The 26,370-nt window shown below is 35.7% G+C and overlaps 1 protein-coding gene across 2 annotated transcripts in view; it reads left to right on the top strand.

Annotated features, from left to right (window-relative positions):
• LOC149537333 (ENHANCED DISEASE RESISTANCE protein (DUF1336)) overlaps positions 1–26,370 on the top strand; it is a 410,405-nt gene that overhangs the window by 269,234 nt on the left and 114,801 nt on the right. Inside the window, exon 18 of one of the 2 annotated variants that reach the window (XM_089802846.1) lies at positions 8,456–8,503. The exons of the other annotated variant lie outside the window; for it this stretch is intronic. Coding sequence (XP_089658972.1) covers positions 8,456–8,503 — 48 coding nt within the window. The remainder of the gene's footprint in view (positions 1–8,455; positions 8,504–26,370) is intronic. 2 annotated transcript variants of the gene reach the window in all.

The raw sequence follows: 26,370 nt of genomic DNA, 5'->3' as shown, positions 1-26,370 counted from the left end.
AGCAAAACAAAACAAAATGCTTTTTTAATTATTTACTCTGTATACATAATGTATCAACTTATGCAACAACAATTACAGACTTCTAAGTGCCCTTGACACCACAGCACAAAAGCTCATGGTTCAGTTTTCCGATGCCTTGCAGCACTCTCCTCATAGAATTTCTTGAGGGTCTCCTAATGGCATTCCTCATGTTCTACTTTCTCCCTGCGTTTCTTCTGTGCTATGTAGGCTTGGGCGATCAGATGGGGAAGTTGGTCCAAAAGTTTGTTCATAGTTGGGCTCGCGTGCATATCATCCCACACATTGTCTGTCGTGACCCCGTTCTCCGCGGCTTCTCTTCGTAGAAAAGTTTCTAGACCTACGCGATACAGAATGTGAAAGTTCTGCATTGCCTCATGCTCTCTTTCCAAAATTTTTGTTTTGCTGTCATCATTTGTCTTCCGGTTGTCTTGTACCATTCTTCCCATTTATCTTTGTGCTTCCATCTATCTTCCGAATTCGAACTAGGAACGACACCAAATGTTCAACCTGTAGGTAAGCAAGAAAGAAACATATAATCAATGCAAAATACTGTTCATTATCAAATGCTTTTCGTACACAACAAACATATTTCATACAATGATAATGATTTTTAAATACATAAATGTTCACGACATTTATAATGTTTGAAATGGTGCCAATGAAACGACACAACCGTGTCCACACCAGTAACTATCTAACTACCCTTTTTGCCGGATAGCAAGCTTCAATTGGATAAACTAATGAGACTAAACTAAAGTTATATATATGTACATGTGTGTGTGTGTTTAGTTAAATAATAAGCTATTATATTAATTAAATATTAATGAATAGACATGTCCCATGAAGGGGCATGTCTATCCATATATTTTCCACAATATAAGAGAGGTTGCTATTCTTGGAAATCATATACTGAAGAGGCAATTTCAATACATTTGCAGCAATCCTGATAAAACAACATGGTATCAGAGCACAACAGCAAATGTAAGAGAACAATTAGCAGACAAATATCTCAGTGAACTCGTGTCAAGAAAATGGTTCAGCATAGAAACAACCAAACTCATAAACCATTAGCAGCATCAGATATGTCTGGACTATGCAGCATTAGACAATTTAACAATGGTAAAGGACTTGTGAATGAAAGAGTGCACCAAAAATAGTCCGTCAAGGAACACAAAATGCATTGGCTTAGTCATGGAATTTTGGGAAAGGGAATTTCCATGAAGACCCCCAAAATGTGCTCAAGTGCATATTCTGCCAAGTGAGGGAATTTGAAAGGAAATAAAACTTTCCATCCATCAATTTGAAGACATAAACAGGAATACATTATGAGTTACATATGATCCAGTATAAAGGAATGGACGACAAGGACAAAGAAACAGAAAAGACATATACAAATTTATATGGAAGCATTAGTAATTCAATTATTCATATACAATTTTTTTAGCAGGCTTTGTTTCTCTGCCATCATGGTGGCTTAGAGGATGGGCATTCATCACATAGGAATTTGGGAGTTTAAGATGATTAGCCAAAATGATTATATCAATAGAAGTTCACTATGGTCTTGGCATCAACCTTTTGTGGTAGATGATTATGAGATGGAATATCCCAGAATAATCACTTTATTTTCTATCTTATCTACAATGGTATCAATGGAAAATGATGGAATTGTTTTTTGTTTGGTCTCAGCAAGTTGGGAGTTGTAAATACTGATTCTATCACATTTTTGAGTTAGTGATGTTCATTCGAAAGATGCAAGGATGGCTACACTTCAATTTCAGTACACAAGAAAATCATGAAATATATGATGGATAGATCAGATAACCTATTACCGAACTCCTTTAACAAGGCTCTTGAAAATGTCAGCTGTTAATCCCCATACTCCACCACCATGGAAATCCTGTAGACCACGTGGAGTATGGTTCCACCCACATTAAGATGTGACACTTGCGAGCAATAAAGAAGGGTATTTGTATTCCGTTACTAATAGATTAAAACAATAAAGATGATGTGGCAATCACAGATTAAAGTAAATTTCATAAATCAAATTTTGGTGGGAGTCTATGTGAAAGAGTAAATAGATCCTTGCGTCCAAGAAGAAGTAATTACATGCGGGACGGGGAGTTGAGGAGTAAGGTACATTTTCTTAGTGCCTAATGACTATTGGGTTTGGAGTACTAGTCCTGCTAAGTATGTATGGTATATGATTTAATGTTTCCTCTTCACGTTATTATTATTATGAAATATAATTGAGAATATATGTGGCGATAAATTATATAAATGTATAATTGTATTTGAATTATATATCTTCGTTCAATGACATTTAATAATTTGATATAATGATTGTGAGATTTATTATGGCAGAATGAAGGGTAAAAGATATTAAATCTCGTGTTCTCTTACTTTTATTATTGAAAATATAAAATAAATGTTGCACTCATTTATGTTATTGTTTGTAATAGGCATGATTTAAATTACTAACATTCTAACTAAAGTTAATATTCTTATTTGTATTATAAGAATTATTTTCCTTGATCTCTTCCTCCAAGAATGTTCTTGTAGGAAAAGGAGGGAGTCTGACACTTCATCAAAGGCAACATTGGATGAGGAGCTTAGGAAATTGATGTTCAAAGGGAGTCTTAACACATCTATCTGAAGGAGTTGATAAAGGATATGCCTCAACTGATCTTTGAAGATCTTGATCATATCAGAATCAAAGGGAGTTTTGACTTCATGTGAACTTTTGGTATCATGTGTGTGACTATGTGATTTCATGGGCCTACCCCCTGTGCACATCATGAGGAAGTGATGACTTCCAAATGATGTTACTTGTAATTGCAGAAGTTATTGAAAATGTGACGATCTTACAATAACTTAATTTTCTATTGTGATGGATATCTTAGAATGTCTATGCAGATCATGATAGATTATGCTTCATATCATGGATGCTTATATGGTAAGCATTATGAAAATGTGTGTGCACATACCTTATAAATATTTTTTGAGTAAATGGTGAATGTTATTGAAATTGATGTTCTGGAGGCCATTACACAAAGTGCTTTGTGAATATCATGTGGTTTGATGTTCAGGAGGCCATTACTCATAGTACTCAGTGAATATCTTGCATCTCAACATTCTTGAGGCCATTATTTGAGGAGTATTTGGTGAATATCATATGTTGATATTCTGCAGTCCAATACTTATGAAATCAGATGAGATATCTGTTAATGTTATAATTCTATCGGATAAATTATATTATATATATGAGATATATAATATATGACTAATATTATATATGGGATAATTAACTTATATTAAGAGTGATATATATATATATATATAATATATTGAGGATATATTACTTGTGTTATAACTATAACTAATGTAAATTAATATGTTAAAGAGACATGTCTCTTCAAGAGACATGCCTCTTTATTTCACATATATATTCATTCATATAGTAACTTGGAAAACATTCCACAAGTGCTATTACAAGTTACAAATCCTATTTCACTAACATGGTATCAGAGCAGGTTACAATTCTGGAATAATTATTTTCACTAGTAAATTCACATGAATGGGGTTATTGTGCATTTGAGTGTGGAGTTATTTGAGAATTGGATATCATCTTCTCTCAATGATAATTTTATGTCTGCAAATACTGTTCAAATCATTATTGAAAGACTGATTATAATTTGTGTCGTGAGGTTCAACATTTGTAGACTCGTGAAGGTTTTGTTGGGCCAGTTATATAGTTGGTTTACAAATTAAAATTATCAGTTCCATGCAAATTAATATGCCATGAATTACATGCTATATCGTGAGTAAAGTTTGTTGGAATATCAGAAGTCAGGCAATGATTCGCGGATGCACCGACATCAGTAAAATGAATATGTGCAATTCTATTTACATACAGGAAAGAGACCAGTCAAGTCAACCAGTTGAAGATGTTCATCATAGTCTTTAGTAGTTTGTTGACAGATCATTGCAGGGCATGAAGGACAGGGAATTTGTTTTTTAATCTGGTATACAACAATAGCAAACATTGTGAGGTCAGAGCCAAGACACTCTTGTGTAGTCGGGTACCCAAGAGAAGTGATTTTGTTATTGAGGAAATGCAATCGATCAAAGTGAAACAACAATCTATGACTCTTGCAATTTATTTTCATATGAAAGCATACAAATATGGTACAGTGTAGGAGGAACGTACATAGTTGATCTGGATGCCAACTCCGTATGGGACATTGGGGAATGTAAAATGAATCCCATCATGGGTCATATCATTAGGTGCTGCACAGAATTCTCAATGGAGGATGTGAGAATCTCAATCTCTGGAATTTTAAGTCTGACTAGAGTAATCTCAGCCACAATATCTATAATTGTGAGGGAAGCTTATAGCTGCAATCGGCAATGGTGGAGCCATTAACTTTGAAAGGTGGATAAAATGAAAGACAATACTGCTACGGTGGAACACAAGGACAAATGTGTAGTTGGTTTGGATAGCAGCGATCAAATAAATATAAGTCAAAAGGAATCAATGAAGGAAACCTCAAAAGAGATATCTATCATAATAATTTACATGCCACGTCAGTAAAGGTGGACCCACCATAAGCATGATAATAAAGGAAGAGTTAGGAAGATAGTATAAAGGATATTGAATACATCTTCAAAGATATGAAGGATTCACCACTAGATATTTATATTTATATAAAGAAGTTATTGTGCGTATATATACATTTTTATGGACAGCAGGGCTGACTAAGAGAACGGACAGAGAAGATCAGAGCAGATCTGAAACCCAATTAATTAGCTTTGGAGGCATTGATTAAATCCGTCAACATTTTGTTTGTTTCCTCTTTAAATCGGCCTTGTTCGGTGTCTCCTCCTGCTGTAATTTACTTTATAAATTCATGAGGGGATTACATCCAATATCCTGAATTAATCTTAAATAAAGTCTCTATGAGAAGCTAAAGTATGAGTAATCAAATTCTTCATGAAGATGAACCATTTCTAAAGATGCTACCTCTAAAGGATATTAACGATACTCAACCTGTGAACTAGAGGGTGATGGCTTAGAGTTGCAGAGAAAATTAACAGTATTAGCAGCTATTTATGTCTGTATAGACATTGTGATAAAACGGGATGTGTGTGAAGTGTTCAATTAAAAGAGAATAAGAGATTCATGATTGAACTTGAGAAGCAGATTGCAAGGATGTTAATGTGCATCTTGAGATAAGTATTGAATACTAATTTTATTTGTGCATATCGTAGTCAATCTTTTAATTACATCCATGCATATAAGAGTTATTTTCTTTATTATGCTCTTGTTCTTTTCCTTGATCCTCAGGGGTGATTCATTGCAATGAAGAAAAACATAAAGAAGTTTGTCGTATATGATGTGATGCGAAATTGTTCGATGATATAAGAGTGGGAATTTTACATTATGGGGGGAAATAATAAAAATGTTTCATTCCCATTCTAAACAATCCTTAAAGGGGAGACGCCAAAGAGGAGAAACCATCGAGGATGTGTAGGGATGTTCTTTTGGAAGAAAATAGTAGCTCCAAAGAAGTTGTGATTCATTAATCATCTAATGATTATGTTGAATAATGTGAGGCTCTTGAAGAAAATATCCTTGATGATTATGATTATGAGAGGGAGTCTAACAGTTCATTAGAGGTAACCTTGGAGAAAGAGAGGGAGCAGAAAATAAAAATGCTTCAATCAAACTTTTGATGATCTTGGTTCAGAAGGAGTAGACCTTGTTGATGGATTCAACACTAGTCAGAAACTATAAGAGCTAAAGGACTATGATTCATGGGATAAAGTCTCATATATGTAGGCTGGAAGGCCTTATGCTATCAGGATACCCATTGAACTAGGGAAGCATGACATGACTTGCTACCAAGAGGTTAGAAGGATGATAATAGATTCAGAGGAAGTCTGATACTTCATCGGAGAGAACCTTGTGCTGAGAGGTCAGAAAAGTTGATATCAAACTAAAAGGGAGAAACCTTATTCTCTGATATGTTTTATGGTGAATGTTGTGACAACACCACATGATAGTATTTGTGGAGACTTCATGCGAACCTTTGATGTCATACATGTATGAGCCTGTCCCCTATGTACATCATGAAGAAGTGATGACTTCTAAATGATTATCACTTGTATTAAGAGAAGTTGTTGTAAAGTGACGTCCTTACAATAACTTGTAGCATGATTCATTTTTGCGAAATTGTTTCATGTAAAGGCTTTATCTTATAAATCAACAACTAGGTGGTTGATATCATTAATTTGATTATCTACAAGTTGCTTGTATAGATATATTTTCGGTACTTGGTGTATATCTTGCCTTGATATTCTGATAGGCCATTACTCAGAGTATTTGGTGAATATCATTTGATTGATATTCTGATAGGCCAATGCTCATGTTACCAAATATGATATCAAATAGTAATTGGTGAATATCAAATGTTGATATTCTGATAGGCCAATACTTACATGATATCATATTCTAGAAATCTTCTGATCAAAGATTTCCTATATGTGTTATTTTTGAAATATTACCTATGGTGTAATATCTATGTGTTTTATCCTTCTTCATTAAGAGGGAGTGTTAATGTTATAATTCTGTCGGATAAATTATATTATATATATGAGATATATAATATATGACAAATATTATATATGGGATAATTAACTTATAATAAGAGTGATATATATATATATATATATATATATATATATATATATATATATATATATATATATATATATATATATATATATATATATATATATATATAGTTATATAACAATTATAATATATTGAGGATATATTACTTGTGTTATAACTATAACTAATGTAAGTTAATATCTTAAAGATACAGGCCTCTTTATTTGACATATATATTCATTCATATAGCAACTTGGAAAACACATAAAATTCCACAAGTGCTATTACAAGTTATAGATCCTATTTCACTAACAATATCAAACCTTATTGAGTACATGGTGATATCATGCGTTGATATTTTGCAGGCCATGTCCCAAAGTATTGGGTGAATATTATAAGTTAATATTCTAGACGCTAATAGTCATGTGACTTCAAAATGGTGAATATGATGTGTTGATATTTTGCAGGGTGTTATTTAGAGTATTTGGTGAATATTATATGTTAATATTCTAGAGGCCAATACTCATGATATCCAATGTCATATCAAAATAGTGGATATCGTCTGATCAAAGATATTCTTAAATTTTGTCATTCTTAATATTACCAATGGTGTAATATCTGTCTTATGTTTACTGTCCCTAGCTAAGAGGGAATGTTAATGACCAGTAGCTTCAGTGGGATAAACTCATGAGACTAAATAGAAGTTATGTGTGTGTGTGTGTGTGTGTATTAAATATTAATGAATAGATATTGTTAGAGTGGGGTTGCCATTGCACCAAAAGACCGATCTGTCAATGCCCGATACAACTACTCAACTTATAGTACACAGGAGGTGGTTAAGCCCTTGTCACGAATCCTGAGGGGAGTTCTGAACAAATTTATAACAATCTCCCCTCAACATTACCCAGGGGTCTAAGGATTCAAACCTATGACCAAGCTCTGATACCACTTGTTAGAGTGGGGTTACCATTGCAGCAAAAAACCGATCTATTAATGCCCAATACAACCACTCAACTTATAGTACATAGGAGACAGTTAAACCTTTGTCATCAATCCCGAGGGGAGCACTGAACAAATTTCTAATAGATATTTCCCCATGAAGGGACATATCTATCCATATCTTTTTCACAATATAAGAGAGAGATTGGTACTCTTGGAAAACATATACCACAGAGGCAATGTTAAAACATTTGCAGCGATCTTCATAAAACAACAAAAAGTTTAGATTTGTTAATGTGACAATCCTTAAAGGCATGAAAAAAGGTATTCATGTACGTTTGATTTTGGGATAGAAGAAAAATACGTAATTAAATAGTAATGACCGCATGCTTTAGAATGGGGTAAAGACCAATTGTCATCTTGTGATTTTTGTCGATGTAAACATGTGGCCTACTTGCAAAATTATCTGATCAATCTACAAGTTTCTAATTATTTTGAGGTGTCTTATTATATTGTAACTGGATTATGGCATTTTCTATGAGTTTCAACAAGTTAGTATGAATTTGTTACATTTTAGCTTGAGCTTTATTATTATATAAAATCAAAGATGATTTACTAAAAATTTGGTTCATGTCATTTGTTTTGGGCAGCTTTCCTAATAATTACATTTTCAATAAATCCTCACTACAAAATAAAAATGACTTTGCATTGGATATGAATTCAATTTTATTATGATTTGTAATTTCTAAAATTGGAAACTTTTTATTTGATGACAACCTTTGTGAACTATAAAATTATTGATTATTGTTTCACCTTTTGTAGGGAGAAGCTTGCAAGAAGTTACCATTCATCCTTGTCATAAATTTACAGGTACAAAAGATTCCATTTTTCCTGTTAGTTTTCTCTCAATAAGAATTCTTTGTCTAAAAATATATTTAATGTTTTATTGGATTAAAATTCTAATTAATATATCAAAATTTCATATCCATCTTTAGATGTGAATCTTCTAAATTTACAAAAATTATTTTGTTGACCCCATTGTTATCTATATAAATTCTTATTGATTTATGAAGCATGCAAGGAAAGTGTTATGTATAATTCCCCTTGCAGGTAGCAATGGAGTTGAGAAGTCATGCAGGAGCATCCTGGGTGTAAGAGCAATATTGCATCACCCAAAAATATTTTGTTTTCAGTCTCATCTATTTTAATAAGGACTAATAGACAAGGTGGTTACTATTTATGTGAACTTGCTATTTTTAGTAAGTTTGTCATATGAGCTCGGAATGTTCTCATTTTCTATAAGAAGGTTCATTTTAGAGTTATAAGTCTACCATAAAAATCTCATCGTTCCAGCTTAAATATCGGAAAAGTTATTACAGATTTTTGGTGGAAAAATTTGCAAAAAAATCTTCAAGCTCACCGTTGGAGGCCTTAGAGTGCCCGGATGAGGTCCAAAAACTCGACGGAAGGGCAAGTGCGTAGTTTAAAGCCTATATATTAGGAGCTGGCGTTTCCAAAAAGTGGTTATAATAGCCAATCGGAGCGACGGTTCGAGAGTTATGGCCTTCCGAAGTTGGGCTACCAAAAATATCTAAAATAATTGTCAAAGATGTATTTGGCTGACTCTATATGTATTGTTAGGATCTATCGGCACTACGTATTAAGTTTCATTGTCTAGATCCTTTGCAGGCGGCATAAAATGGCATATTTAAGAAAGGCCCAAACATTGTCTAGGGGAGCTCTAGGTGATAGTTCGCAGCTTGTCTTGCAAATGATTGTAATGAAGGTGCCCATGTGGGTTAGCATATTGTACTTGTGAATTCTGTAATACCGCATTTGCGGCGCAAATAAGAAGTCCATATTTTCTTCTCGCATTTGTTATTGTTTCTTTGTTTCTATTATAAATTTATAGTATTAAGGGGAGCACCCTTCATCAAGAAGTGATGGGGGTTATTATGTGAATGATATAAATTTTTTTGAGATATTTAAAGAGGCTTTTGGCTCATGTGAAGTTTTTAGTTCTCTTGAATTGGCCTAGTGAAAAACTTATGATTTATGCTACATATTGTCAAATTATTCTAAATGGCTTGTTTTCCTCTACTTGAAAAGTGATATGCAAAAAAGTAGTCATTTGTAATAGCTACTAGAATGTGGACCACTTAATCTTTAGAACTTTTGCATGTGGATCCTATTTTAAGCTTGGCAAAGCTATTTTATCTATGGTATGCTCCACGGAGTTTTGGGGACGAGGACATGTTTCCAGTATGGGTACAGTTCAAAGCCAAATTTTAGGGGAGGATAGGAGACAACTAAAAATAGGGGAATTTTTATATAGAGAGAATTCAACTATGCATATCATAACATTGATTCAATACAACAAACACTAGAAAATTAACAAGATTCAAACACTTAAATAATTTCATTCAAAAAAATGGCATAGTAATACCAACTGCCCAAAGGCTCCAAGTTTCAAGCATGAGATAAAATGACATAAAGAGAAGTCATACTAAAATACTAAACATTAGCATAGAAGTTCAACTCTATAATTATATGTCCATAATAATCAAAATCAGTAATGTATTTGCAAATGATGTGAGCCAAATATATGGTTGTTCTCTAGGAATCTAAATTTAAATCAGGATCATCATCAAAATCATCCTCTGAATTATTGGTAGGAGTGAGTTGAGGGCCCTCATCCAATGGAACTCCAAGTAGTCCAGGAGGTGTACCACCCTCCTCAACTTGCAAAGCATCATCAGGATTAACATCCCAACGTATTGCTAGAGTCTAACAATATTGGGTAGTCTGTTCATCTTGTAGCTGTAATACACTATGAACAACCACTACTTCTCTGACCGTTTAGGGGTAAGGTTGTTTCTCTTCATTGATTGGATGAAGCTATATGTGGACCAGTTCCAATTTGCAATAGAGAAACTCACAATCTGTGAAAGAAGACAAATAGCGAGAACATTCAGCTTGGGTGTGTCTTTTCCAAGCCACCTTCTTCATCCAACAAAGTCTGTTTAAGCTAATGTAGCTCTATTTGTCTCTGCCTTTGGTCTACTAAAAGTTGGGCCACAAATGTTAGCGAAGTCAAGCCATTGTTGACAAATCTTACTAGCATCTTCAAGATTGTACATTTTTGGAAGTGCCTTAATGAAGCCCTCCATCACCTAAGTTGAACAAACAAAAAACATATTCATTGTTAATTTGTAATTTGAAAACTAAGGCCTTTGTAGGTCACTATTTCACATGTTGATTTAAAATGAAAATTAAATTGAAAACTTAAGATTTCAGATTTGACTCACCTCTTCATCCTAGATGGAATGACTCTCCCAAGTCTCAGTGCATACCATTTAGGATTTACAATATAGGCTTCCCTTAGGAGCGAAGTGTTCATAATGTTCCAATGTCACGTCACAATTGTGCACATAAAACTCCAAAGTAGGGACACTGACATGCATAACATGCTTGATATGCCCAAGCATGCTATCAAAGGTCTCATAATCTCTCCAAGGCTAAGAGAGTCAATATCAACCAAAGAACCAAAACTCGGAATCGACAAGGCCGTCTCAAATTGTGAATCAACTATGAATCGACAAATTGAAAAAAACCCTTGAAATTTAGAGATTTTAATGATTTGAAAACATAAATGATAAGCCTATCATATACGTTACATGTAAAATCTAAAATATAAATAGAAATCATAGTATGATGATGAGTCATGACATAGATATAAAGGAATTATAAATGTTGTCAAATCATAAATGTATATAAGATGAAGATCCATGTGACATCAAATCATAAATGTATGTGGGATGAAGATCCATGAAACATTTCTATCTGTAAACAAAATGAAAAAACAAGGCTCTAGCTCAAGCCTCGTCATTATCCTCAAGCTTGGTCGCAGCCTCAACCTCAACCTCTGAGTATCTTGTTTGCCTTCTACAAAGGCATCTAAGGTAGGTCCTAGAGGAACGATGAGCCATAGCCCCTGCATGTGAGATGGATGCACGAACAACATCAATAGGGCCCATGTTTGTGCATGCACATGTGCGTTTTCGAGTAGTTGAACATTTTGTAGCCTTCTCTGCCATGGCCACATCCTTAGCCTCTCTATCTACCTGGTCAACTCACATACGGTCTTCCTTAGTGAAGATTGCTACATCAAGAGCCTCAATGAGCCACTCTTGGCTTTGGATTAATCTCCTCTAGAATGGTCGGAGAGAAGCCAGTGGCCAAAATCTGTCTGGTCCTAAGGTAGAGGTTGTAATGAACATAGACAAGATCATTCAACTTGTGCACAGACAACCTATTTTGCCTCTTTGATGGATATGCTCAAACATGGACCAATTGCACTCAGATCATGAAGTGTTGCTAGGCTGATTCACAATACAGATTGCAATCCTCAAAAGGTTTGAGGTTGAGGGCCCAAACATTTGCCACCATCCATCTGAAATAAGGGAAAAGAACAACTATTAGTTTCATTTACAAGTACAAAAATGCATAACTTATAAGTCATAACAATTAACATTAAGACTATGTTGTTTTTACCTAGCTGCAATGATGTCTGAGCTTCTATGGCTATCCTATTGGAGATAATCGCCCCTTCCTACTTATTAAATTTGTCTAGCTTAATGGTTGCACTTGAGACGCTGCCATCACTACTCATCCTCTACATTACTGCAAGTGTATATAGGTCAGTTAGAACCTCCTCGTCCTCCCTGAAGTCAAGATGGAAATGATATGGTGGATTCAGGTAATAAGCTATTGCATGTATGGGCCTGTGGAGCTGATTCTGTCATCTCCTATCAATGATCTCCCAAATAGGCACATACTTCTTTGGCACTCCTACATATTGGGATCTAATGGCCTCCTTGGCCCTATGCATGCCCTCATATATGTAGCCCATAGAGGGCTTCTTTTCATCAATAGTTCATTGGAGAGATACAAGGGGCTCACTAATCTGCATATAATGTAAAAACAAATTGAGCCAGAAAACCTAACATAAAACTAAAAGTAAAATTAAATGATGAAACAATTAAATAATAAATAATAATACTAAATGTTAAATTGTAAGAAATTTACCTTGATTATTTCTTTGGTAGGTGCCCAAAAACCATTATCATCAAAGAGGCAATTTGCCACATTTATCCCCACAATGGTCGTAGCATAGAAAGAGGACCCCAACAAACATGCGCCTCAATTCTTCCCTTGATTTCATCAAGGACGTCAATGTGATGAAACTCGAGGCGAACTTCGTGATGCTAGTCTTTGATTCGCCACATCTATCCCTAGAGTGGTTGTAGCATAGGAAGAGGACCCCAACAAACATGCGCCTCAATTCTTCCCTTGATGTCATCAAGGATGTGAATGTGATGAAATCCGAGGTGAACCTCGTGATGCTAGTCTTTGATTCTCCACATCTATCCCCACAGTGGTCGTAGCATAGGAAGAGGACCCCAACAAACATGTGCCTCAATTCTTCCCTTGATGTCATGAAGGATGTCAATGTGATGAAATTTGAGGCGAACCTCGTGATGCTAGTCTTTGATTCGCCACATCTATCCTCACAGTGGTCGTAGCATAGGAAGAGAACCCCAACAAACATGCGCCTCAATTCTTCCCTTGATGTCATCAAGGACGTCAATGTGATGAAATTGGGGGCAAACCTCGTGATGCTAGGACGAGCTAACTCCCAATCTCCCATATATTTCCTCATTGTTCTGAGGACAAATGCATGATTGTGGATAAACTTGCATATATTTTTGTCCCTTTCTATGCATTATTTGATCCGCTCAAGCTTACCAATGTCCAACAACATTAGGTCAAGGCATATTGTGGGGTGTCTCTCCATCAAAAGTTTACCTACAACAATTTTAATTTAATTAGAAAGTTACAAATGTTAAGAAACTTCACATTAGAAAAGTTCAAAACTTGATAAGTTAAAACTAAAAGGTTTACTTGTAGCAACATAACTTGCTGCATTATCTGTCACCACTTGCACCACATTTTCTTCCTACACCTCTACTATGACCTTCTTAATAACCTCACATAAGTACGTGACATTTTTTACATGAGAGGGAGAATTAATAGATTTGATGAACATGATCAACAAATTTGCAATCAACTAATCAAAATTTAAACTATTCAATCACAATTCACAATGCATGTAGGAAAAAGGAATGATCAAAAACCTCCACAAGAAACAAGAAAATTGAGCAGTGTTTTATTCCTCTTATCCATCCAACTGTGATGTTCCTATCAGTAAATAATTATTTAATCAAACCTTTGTTAATGGGCCGATTGATTTAGTATATCGCAGACCCATTTTTATTTAATTGTTTCCTTAGGTTTGGCCGTCGGCCATTTTTTTAAACCCTTAGGAAATTTCTCTGAAGGGTATTTAAGCACGATATGTAGGTAGTAGTAGGTATGCAATTTGGATTATTTCTTTGTACTGCAAATTCTTGTTGGAGTTCTGGATTGGTCACCATTTTGGAAGTGAAAGATCTTCCCTACTTGGCTTTTCAGCTATTATTTGCAATTATGTTATAGACTTGATTCTAAATTGATGTTGTACATATTCAATGTTTATGGTATAGCTTACTTATCAGATTGAAGGCTATTAACATCCTTGTATGTTCTTCCCACCATCCTCCATCGTACACCATCAAGTTGCACTCTGTATGACTGCCTCCTGCACCATACAACTATCCTCCCCAACTGCACAGTCATCCAACCTACATTGTACAACCCTCCCCATTGCACATGTACGACCTCTCAGACTAAACCATACAGTCACCTTTGCTCCCACTGTATGACCATCTGTTGATACAGTACGGACATCTGTTGTTGCTGCACGCCAACAAAGTCTCTGACAGAAGGAGAACATTACAGTGGTATCAGAGCCAGTAATTCGGCCAGAGTATGGAAGTGAATGCAAGTGTATATTCGAAGGAGAAAGTGAAATAACCTTGTTGGTAAAATGGCAAATCCTCAAGATCCTACGACAGAACTCATGAATCTTTTTAGAGAGTTGACCAAAAACCAAATACAAATCAATGAAACCCAAAGGCTTATGTAGGAAACTTTACAAAAATTGGCCGAGAGAAAGACAACAGGAGAACAAAATGGGCATAGTGATGACTTTGTTTCGGAAAGAACAAACTCCCAATGCTCTCGCTCTCGACCCTTAATACCCATTTTCCTTTCAAGGAAGGAAGCACCATGCAAAGAAAGAGAGCCCACTTTTCAGGAAATACAAAAAAAACTTTGAGAAGATTGGAGGAATGCAAATATTGAAGGTGATATATCTTACAGAGACTATGTTAATCTAAGAATGAGATATTCAGGTGGGGGCAATCGTGGTTATTTTAATGATCTCTGGAGAAAGATCGAAAAAGTAAACTTATAACCATTTGATAGATCTAGAGCCATCACTACACATGCATGGGTTCCGAAGGCAAACACCTATTTCCAACTCAACCCAATGCCCCAAGAGGAAGCAACACTCCATCTGGAAGGAGTGACAGAAGAATGGTGGCACCATGGACTGGTTACTCTTGGCCATGACCAAGTAACATCTTATGTTGAGTTCACTGAGAGACTCATTGACCTTTTCAATGCGAAGAATTTGAACTAAACTTCAAAGATCTAGCCCAGCTAAAGAAAACAGGTACGGTAGACAATTACATCACTGAGTTCCAAAGGTTGTCAGTATTAGTCACAGACATCTCTAAAAGATGTTGAATCGTGTTATTCATGAATGGGCTGAAAGAGCCTTTGAGAGGCTAATCAAAGGGTTCAACCCGTCTTCACTCAACGAGACTATTAAGGTGTGTGACATGGCTGCATCTTCCTTCAAAACTCATGTAGCTACGCCAACACCGTCTCCACAAGAAGACAAAGACAAGGAGCCAACTCAAAACAAACCTTCGGTGGATGAAGACTCTCAGCAAGACCTCCAAAGGAAAAAGCTCTATTTCATGTGCAAGGAACCATGGGGACCAGGTCATCGCTACCTTGGGAAGGGAAAGATTCATTACATTGAGGTGGTTCCTGATGACAACGAAGGACAAGTACTTATAGTTACTAGTGAAGAAAGTAACTAGCAGGAGAGAATAAGTGCCCTAATACAAAAAGGGGTTCCATCGCTACTCTCACTACAATGGGTGGAAGTTGTATCTTCAGGGTTCATGGCACACTTCATAAGAAACGAGTCACAATCATGATTGATAATGGAGCCGCACTCAATTTCATCAATTCATCTTTGGTCACTAGTAAGGGCTTGCATGTAGTAGAGCATGGAGGATTTGAGGTTAAGGTTGTTGGAGAGACCTTGTTACCCTGCACTCGTGTGATCCCATGGTTACAAATTTCCATGGGAAACTATACCTTGACAGATGATTTCTTTATCATAGATTTGGTTGATGTTGATTCATATTGGGCATTCAATGGATGGAGACCCTTGACCAGTACACCCAAAGTTTCAAGAGGATGGACTTTTCATTCGAGACGGATGGCAAGAAGGTGTTGCTAAGAGGAATGTCAAATAAAGGATCGAGGGAAGTCACAATGAAGAAGATGGAGTCCATTTTTAAACATGATAAGATCCTAGCCACTACAAGTAAAAACATAACAATCGAGACCTTGCCCCATTCCTTGGATGATTGGTAGGCCCATCTATTGCTCAAGTACTCGAAGAACCATTTTGCATGTCAGTTGATGGATAGCTATATACATGATGAAAGATACAAAGTTATTGAAGATACCATTTACTACGGCAAAAAGATCTACTTGGTACCTAACTCGAAACTAAAGAAGCTAATTACAAAAGGTTTCCAAGCATCAAGTTTGCATTTGTTTGAGGACAAGCAAATTTTGGGACAGAAGGACTGTAATGTTCCCGTTATTAAATAATTCTTTAATCAAACCTTTGTTAATGGGCCAATTGATTTAGTATATCTCGGACCCATTTTTATTTAATTGTTTTTGTAAGTTTGGCCATCGGCTATCTTTGTAAACCATCGGGAAGTTTCTCCGTAGCATATTTAAGCACGACATGTAGGTAGTAGTAAGTATGCAATTTGGATTATTTCTTTGTACTGCGAATTCCTATTGGAGTTCTGGATTATTCACCATTTCGAAACTGAAAGATCTTCCCTACTTGGCTTTCCGGTTTTGGTGCGATTTAACGCTCACCCTATTCCATATATATTGTTTTGCTTAGATCTAGCAAATTAGTGAGCTACTATTATTTTTAACTATGTTATAGACTTGATTTTGAATTGATGTTTGTGCGTATTCAATCTTTATGGTATATCTTACTTATTGGATCGAATGCTATTAACATCCTTGTATGTTCTTCCCACCATCCTCCACCGTACACCATGCAGTTGCACTTCGTTCAGCTGTCTCCTATACCGTATGGCCATCCTCCCCAATCATATAGCCATCCAACTTACACCATATGGCCCTCCCTATTGCACACGTACAACCTCTCAAACTGAATTGTACATCCACCTCTGCTCCCATCGTACAACCATCTGTTGCTACCATACGGACATCTGTTGCTATCATACGCCAACAAAGTCTCTGACAGAAGTGGAACATTACAACATCAGTCATGATGGTGGAACCCTTTACGTTCCATTCTTTTCAGTGGTCCTCTAGCTCAACCTTCATATCCTCTACCATTTCATCTAAGTTGTAGCCGCTTGACTCATCCTTAGTAGGAGTTTTAAACCCCATACCACAAATAGTTTTGACATTGATCACACCTTGTCATTAAAGAAACTTGTCACAAATAGAGTATGATTAGAAATTTAGATGACAAATCATTAGGTAACATGAATCTATGATACACAAGTAGAAATTATTCAAATTTAACTTTGAACTTAAAGAAAACAACTAAACCTAGCTGCAATAAATTGAATGTTGCAAAAGTACCAAAATTTGCAAATTTGTATTCTAGCAACATCATGAATCTCTTTATTCTACCCCATGCTCTCAAGCGAGGGTTGTGAGCTACGAGTAGTGCACAGCACAAAGTAACTATCCAATCTGGACTTCTACACTCTAAGCTGAAATGTAATAGGTCCAATCAGTATAAGAACAACTAGCACTAGTACAAGCAGTAGCACTAACACTAGGACAAAAGGGAGGCCTAAAAGAATCGTCTCCAACACATCCTATAGATGTAGATGCAGATGCGGGAGAAAGGGAACCAATAGCACTTAATTGTTTAAGTAGTCTTTTCTCATTTAACTTTTCTTGTTCCATTGTCTCTAATGCCATATAAAAAAAACGTTTTTCCTAAGTAGATTGTTGAGTGCATAGGGTAATATCATGTCCAGGTATGCCCGCAAATTGGTATTTGAAAATACATATGCCACCATATTTTATGTCTTTACAAAACATACATTTTGTTCGATATTTTGTTTTTCTTAGAAAATCTTCAGTATATTTCCAAGCCCCATCCTTTTTAGGCATTGTGGAAAATGAAAGTTAAGGCTACTATAATAAGAAAATTCAGTTAAAAACTTGAACTAATAAAAATAAAATAACACACCCTACTTTCTTTTTGAGAAATTTGTGATTGGATGTTTACAACTTTTTAATAAAAGCAATATAGGGTATGCAAGATTGCACCTTGCAATTTAGTCAGAAACATGTAAAAACTAAAAAACAATCAAGATTTACAAATGAAAACTAAAACAATTTAACAAAAAATGAAAAATACACTAATACAAAAAAAATCAACACTTACCTCTTGCAAATGAGTTGAGGAGTGTTGCTATTGGCTCCTTAATGCTTCTAATGCAATCTTATGGCCTCTCCAAATTGATTTTTTATCTCCTTGATGCTCTTCTCTCTTGCTCGTTGCAAACCTGTGGTTTCTTTTTCTCTTCTTGTCTCTTACATTTGTTCTCATGCTAAACAATTAGAGAGTTATAAGAAAGAGAAAAGGTAAAAGAAAATATTTTTAAAATGTGTATTTTTTTATGTTTTTGTGTTGACCCAAATGCCACTTGTGGTCAATTTCTCGAGCAATTTACGCCCAGCTATTGCCAAGTCGATTCAATGAGTCAGCAAAAATCATCCAAGTCAGCCCAACTCCTTGAATCACCCAAACTGGACAAATTACGATGATTCTTGTTTCTTTGGTATCAACATATCTAATGTCCCCAACAATGGGCTCAATGAAGGGGCAAATGTAATCAAGTTACTATAGAGAGCCTAACTCTTATCATGGAGAATTTTGATATGCTTTTTTGAAATTGTTTGTTTTTGTAAGAAATGATAATGTTGAGCAAGGAATGAGAAACAATCCAAGTAAGTTAAGTGTGAAACAATGTTACCATAAGATAAGCAACTCCAAGAGCATACACCAAGATGGTTCAACAATGGAGACAAGGATTTATAAAGGGAAAGCAAAGAAAACCTCTTGTGAGTATTATGAATGAAGGCAAATGCCTAGAGAAGAGAGAGAGAGAGTGTTGGAGCAAAAGTAGCTCAATACAATAACATCAAGTGCTAAGAGTGTTGTTGTAGTTGTGAAGAAAGGAGGAGCATCTCTTATATAGAGATGAGAGAGGAGTTGCATTTGTAACTCCCATTTCTATTAATGCCACATTCATAATAGGTGTGTGCAAAGTGTCACAATCCTCTTAAGGAGGATAAACTAAATAAAGAAATAAACAAGAGTTGTCCTTACATGTGGAATAAAGGACAAACAATGACATGTCCTCCACATGTGTACAAGTGGACAAACTACATGTAGGGACCCTTGGAATATCCCAATTAAAATATATATCCAAGGAAAGATTAACCTTTCTAACACCCCCCCTTAATCTTTACTTGGGGAGTTTACTTCAACGGGTTGTAAACCCAAATTTTTACAATGGAACTGAAATCTCTCTTTAGAAAGTGGTTTGGTTAAAATATCAGCCACTTGATCTTCTCCTTTACAATAAAGAAGAATAATTTGATTGTCTTCAACTTGTTCTCGAATGAAGTGATGTTGAAGTGAAATATGTTTGGTGCGTGCATGATAAACTGGATTCTTTGCCAAGGCAATAGCACTTTGATTGTCACAATGTATAGGTGTAGGTAATTGTTGAGGTAGACCCAAATCATCAAGAAGTCTTCGAATCCACAAAGCTTCCTTAGCTGCATTGGTACAACCTTTGTATTCAGCTTCAGTTGAGCATAGGGAAATAGAGTGTTCTTTTTTGCTTTTCCAAGAAATTGGACCTGAACCAACAAAGAAAAAATAACCACAAGTGGATTTCCCATCATTGGGATCTCCACCTAGATCGGAATCAGTATAGCCATGTAAAATAAATTCAGAGTTTGGATCATAAAATAAGCCTATATTAATAGTTCCTTTAATATACCTTAAGATGCGTTTAGCAACTTTAAAATGAGTTTGTTGAGGTTTAGACATAAAGCGAGAAACTAAACCAACACTATAAGCAATATCAGGTCTAGTAAGAGTTAAATAATTTAAACTTCCTACTAACTGTCTATACAAAGTTTCATCAACAAAAGGAGTATTCATATCATTCATTAATTTAGTTCCTAATTCACATGGAATTGAAACATGGTTAGAGTCATTCATCTTAAATTTTTCTAAAAGATCATAAGCATACTTGCTTTGAGAAACAAAGATACCTTTAGGAGTTTGAAAAATTTGCATACCTAAGAAATAATGTAAGATACCTAAGTCTGTCATTTGAAATTTTTGTTTAAGTTGGAATTTAATATCAGAAATCAAAGTGTCTGAACTAGAAGTGAGAATTAGATCATCTACATAAACAATAACAATGATAATATCATCGTTAGTATGTTTAATATACAAATTAGGATCATTTTTGCTTCTAGTAAAACCTTGAGAAATGAAGAAAGAATTAATTTTAGAATACCATTCTCTAGGTGATTGTTTAAGACCATAAATAGATTTGTTCAATTTGCAAACTAGATTTTCACTACCTTTCTTAACAGTTTTGCAATTTTTTGGTTTTTTGAAATTTTTGATATTTTTGGTTTCTTCAAAATTTGAGAAAATAATTACAATGTATAGAAGTAAAACCTTAACATGCTCAACGAAAGCCTAGAAGAGACAGAGCCTAGGCCACCGAACCATAGAGAACTGCGAGCCAAACAAAAGTGTCAAGAAGTGTCATCTTGGATAGGATCTTGTACAAGTGGTGCCTAAAGCATTGTCTCTCAAGAAGACCAAGGGACTAAAAGCCTTTATTGATACAAGGCTGAATAACGGGCCTCAAATTGAAACTATGACTCGAAAACTTGACCCCCGAGTAGGTATAAGATGAAACAATCTTGATCTTGGAGCCACCAAATGTGATGTGAAGGTGGGGAGATTTTAAGGCAATTGAAGATCATTACCTTAGTCTTACCAAATTCACAGTGAATTGTACAATCAACCATCCCATATCACAAAAAGAAGCCAAACTGTCCAACTACCTCTGCAAGCCCTCAAGGGAGAAGGCCAATAAAACCACATCATTACCAAAAAAGAAGATCTGAAACAACACATGGTAAAGAAGGCAACCATCACTAGCAGGAAGGTGCACAAGAAGGAACTCAAGAAAACCAATGTAAATCCCAGAAGAAGAGGGGTAATGGAGAAATGATGGTTGGAGGGACGAACGTCTGAGAGGAGAAAACTTAATCTATGATATTAGCTCCACGATACTGAGGTCTACAAATGAAGACATGATATCTTGGGAAACACTAAAGACCTTTACAGATCACAAGAGCAGAAGACTCACAAAAGTTCAAATGATGTTTGTTGTACTTAGTGAGAGGGCCCGCAATGTCCTCAGAGAATCTATGAATGTCTGACCGATTAGTATCAATGGCCTTAGTATACAAGGAATCAAAAACTCTTTCATGGAAAGGGGTTTGCATAATGTGAGTATGAGCATTGAAATCTCCAAGAATAAGAATGTTCTCATCAGCCAAAAACTAAGAAATGTTGTCAAAAAGACCACCTTATGGATCACCAATAGTGTCATTATGGATGGCACAGGGAAGAGAAGCAAGCAGGAAGTAACAAACAACAATGAAAAGATCCTTGAGATAAGTGGCAATGCAACATATACATTTCCACATGAATCCAGCCCATGTACTAGAGAAGACCATTGATACGTGACTCCTAATAAGGCAGCCCACACCACCACAACTACAAACCCCACCAAAGAATCTAATCTACGACCAATAAATCACAACTTTTAATGCCCGAAAGAGGACGAATGGGGCTTTAATGAGTCCCAATGAGACAAAGAATATTTGGAGATCTTAAAGCATCCATAAGCAACCCAGGGGAGAATTGAAAAGAACCATTCTCATTCTAGCAATTGACTATGAGGTCAAGAACCAAGTTCTATAGAGGTCATTAGTAGCTTCGAGGTGACTCTTCATCTAATCAGGTGTAAAAGAAATGTTGATGATAGCCTTTAGATTGATAATGTCTAGGTTTACATTCATAATGTCTTCTAGTTTACTTAGGCCTACAAGTGCAACAAAACAAAGTGGAACATTAAACAACTTTTGAAAACTAGTAGAGAGACAATAGATGGATGATGTATTGGCTGATTTTTCATATACAAGTGCTATGTCATCAATACGACAAGAAATCCTCATTTCCCTAATGCGATTCAAAATGTTGCTAAGTTTGGCAAAGAGTACATATCTCCCTCTACAGATGCTTTCGAAACAACTATTTTACATAGGTCCAAATAGAGATACGGAAATTAGCCAAGATCAAAGCCTCTTGGAATGCAACATGTTATGCTATATTGAGCAATGGATGGTCGGATATATGTTAAACGCCATTGCTTAATGTTTTTGTGGCTTACCCTAAAGGTGTTGTATTCTTGAAAGTGATTGACACATTGTGTTAGTGTAATTTTTTATTTTTCTCTATATTGCTAGGTTTTTCTTACACTTTTAATAATCTCACTTAGGTTAATAAAGCATGTCTTATTAAGTGAATGGTTGTGAGGTGTCACCTTCCTACATTTGAGCATCCATTAGCTATCTTGGGAGGATACTTTGCTATCTTTAGTCCAATAGATGGTTGCTTCTCATTGGTCGGTGTTGCCACCTCCTCCCTCTTCCTAGCCTATGTAAGCATGCTACTTGGCTTGTATTTGTATCTCTTGTTTTTGCATCCTCTTAATGCTATTTTGCTTCTAGCATTTGCATTACTCTCTTGGAGACTAACTCTGTGTTGCTATTTTGATTTTCTATTATTTGCATTCATAGTTTAGATATTTATTCTTTGCACTAGTTTTCTGGGTTATTAATCTATTCAGATTCTAACATGGTATCAGAGCTTTTCTATGTGCAAGAGTAGATTTTAATTTCCTTATTTGATAGATTCAAGGGGTGCTAATAAATCTTATTGTAACTTGTTGAAAAACTCAGTATGCTCTTCTCTCACATCTTCAGATGCTCTTGAGAATCAGAAAAGTTTGACAAAAACGTTTTTAATCTTTGGCTGCTTGCAACATTTCTGGTTATACTCGCAACATTTCTAGTTGTTCCAACACATCCAAGAGGCTTGAGAAAGTTAGATTTGTCTTTCATTTCACCGAGATCAAAGATTGTCATACAAGTTGCAAGACTAGGGTTTCAATCTCAAATCTGATAACTAACTTGCATATTTGATTGTTTCAATAAATATTGCAGGTTCTAGCATGTCATTTATTGACTTAGGTAGCTGATTCAATCTTTTCATGATGTCTTTTGGTTGCTGGGGTCGTTTTTTGGTTGTTGGGGCCGTTTTTTGTTATTAAAGGCGTTTGATTTACTCTACAACTGTCTTCTGTACATTAGCAAGCAAAACGCTTTCTGGGTTTTGTTCGTAGCCCCGAAAACCCATCTGGGTATCTATTAGTTTTTGCATGCAATCTATATATTTTGCAAAATCAAGCGTGGAAAGCTACAGCCATACTCCTCTCCATTGGCAGTCGCAGTTTTAAATGCAGTTTTCAAATGCCTCGTTCTTCCTCATACGGACTCTGATTTCAAGTATTCTTGTTATCATTTTGGCTACTTTTTTGTGCTCTATCCACTATTGTAGTCATTTTTTTTATTTTCATGCATAAATTTTTCAAAAATTGCAGATTCTCCGCGGTGACTTTGCACAGTTCTTGTTTTGGAAACTTTGGAGGATCATAACTTTCTCATACAACCTCGTATCAAGGTGATTTTTTTTTTGAAGTGTATGATTTTTCGAGTAGATTACAGTGGTGCTATTTGTCTCCTTGAGTATTGTGCCCAAGTTTCACTTTCAGCATATGCTCTTTGTGAGAGTTTTTGTAATGCATTGAAATCAAGACCACTTAGTATTTCTTGCTAGTGGTAGTTGTAAATGCACTAAAATAAAGTGCCAAAACATTTTTTTTTTTAGGAGGGGGGGCATTATCGTGGCTGGGTTCTCTTCTTTTTAGCATTTTTTCTCTACATTTCTTCATCATGGATGAAACAAATATGCCCATCCTAACTCCATACAATTACTTTGAGTGGAAATCACGCATGACAATTCACTTAAGGAAATTTGGATTAAATAGGATAACTATGGGACTTGAAACTAAACTTAATAAAGATGAAGATAAGCCTGAGTGGTTTAACAAATGTGATGAGGCATATGGAACATTGTGTTTGTTTGTTTCTCCTGACTTGCTATTTCACATTGAGTCTTTGGATACACCAAATGAAATATAGACAGAGTTAAAAGCATTATTTGGCACACAAGATTCAATGAGGGGTCATATGTTGGAAAATGAACTAATTAGTTTAGGTGCAAGCAATTTCAACACAATCTAGGATTTCTTCACCAAATTGAAATCACTAAGGCTGTAGTTAAAACAATGTGGAATTGAAAAGAAAGATGAACAACTGATTCTTAATATTCTCTCTAAGCTAAGTTCAGAATATTTTGTGTTTGTCTCTACCTTCTATGCTACTAAGGGTGCACTTGGTACTCAATTCACCATGCCATCTTTAGATGATTTTGCTGTCAATCTCACTCTTGAACAGGACAAGCAAATCCAAATGGGCACTCTTAAGTCCTATAAGTCACATGCCTTGGCTGCCAACCAAGGCACAAAAGAACAAAAAGGACAAAGTAGTAACAACAATAGTAAGGATGAGAAACAAAATAATAGCAAGGAAAAGAAGGATCAAATACCGGTTGCTTCAAAAGCAACTATTGATACCCCATCTTCCAAGGGCAATAAGCCTAAGAAAGAAAAGGTCAAATGTGCCTATTGTAAAAGACCCAGTCATGATGAACATAAATGTTTGAAGAAACAAATTGATCACTTGACATACATTCTTGAGAAGAATAATGTTAGTGTTCCTGAGTCTACCAAACAAAGTTCTAATCAAGGGTCTAACAAGGCAAAAGAAAACAACAAGGGGAAATGAAAGATCCCTGATGGATGCCCTTGCTGATCTGCTGTAGTTTTTAAATTAATAAATTGTATTTTCCTGTGAGTTCTTTGATGGTCTTTGAGAATAGACAGAAGTTGCAGAAGGTTTTGTTTTTTGTTTTGTGTTTTTTGATAGTTTTCACAATAGTAATGAATAATGAACAATAAACATGAGAGGAGACCGAAAATAAATAAGAGCATAGAGCCAAATCAGAATTGCTATAAATCGTACCAGACAGATTTCTGATTTATAAAGCCAAATAATAAATCCAATGCAGTTCCAATGAGCTTACATCCAACAATGATGCCAAACTGCTGCAAATGGCAGCCCTAAGACTGCAAGGAATCACATCCCAGCTAAAAGAATCAATCTGCAACGCTGAAACCATAAATCTGCAACTTGAATCCACGATAAAGAATGGCGTACTCTATCCCTGATAGCAATGCACATTGTCTGAAGAATCCAATGCCAATAACTGCTGAGGGCTACGTCCCAGCCAATCCAGAACCTGGGGTTTGCGTCCCAGATGAAGAATTGCTCTCTTAGAGCCAATTCACAAAAACAAGTTTTTCAATATGCAAAAGATGATCTTAGAATGAAGCTTCCATCTCCTTATAACCCCCTCTCAATTGCAAATTGAACCCTAAGTGTCTCCAAGTGGCGTTGTGTAGTGAAAATGTTATAATTTCTTATTTTAAAGTGGTCATGTTACTAGAAAATGACCTTTTTCCTCATAGATAGAATTCCATTCACTGAAATGCCCTGAGACCAAAGAGAATGATTTAGAGAATTTTGAGACCTTTCCAACGAGCTATCACACCATAGGATGCGCATCCAGATGAGGCCAAAAAACCCCTTATTACTCCAAAATGGCTAAAACTTAACCTTATTTAATTTATTTAATCACCAACTTAGGAAATATTTAAATATATTAAAATATTTCCCAAATGGTCCCAAAAGGCTCAAAATGACCAATCAAACATGAATCTGACCTTGTCACCTGTCTGTGACTGATGCCGAACAAGATGGGTCAACTGGCAGTCCATCCCTAAAATCTAGGGATGCTCCCAAAAAGTAGGAGATTGCCCCAATCAACCAAAATTGAGTCCCAATGACTCCCTTGTTGTGTGCACCTCTGAGAGAACTATCATTGAACTGGGAGTTCCTCCTAAAAAATAAGAATGCCTCCTAAAAAATAGGAGATGCACTCTAAGTCTCCAAAACGTTCACCGAGGTCTCCAAATGCCTCCTAGACCACTCCTAGT

Source organism: Cupressus sempervirens, chromosome 9, assembly GCF_028749045.1.
Source record: "Cupressus sempervirens isolate cs-2001-9-10 chromosome 9, ASM2874904v1, whole genome shotgun sequence".
NCBI classification, from domain to species: domain Eukaryota; kingdom Viridiplantae; phylum Streptophyta; class Pinopsida; order Cupressales; family Cupressaceae; genus Cupressus; species Cupressus sempervirens.
Note: the sequence above shows the minus strand (reverse complement) of the source record. Positions and strands in the feature narration are given on the sequence as shown.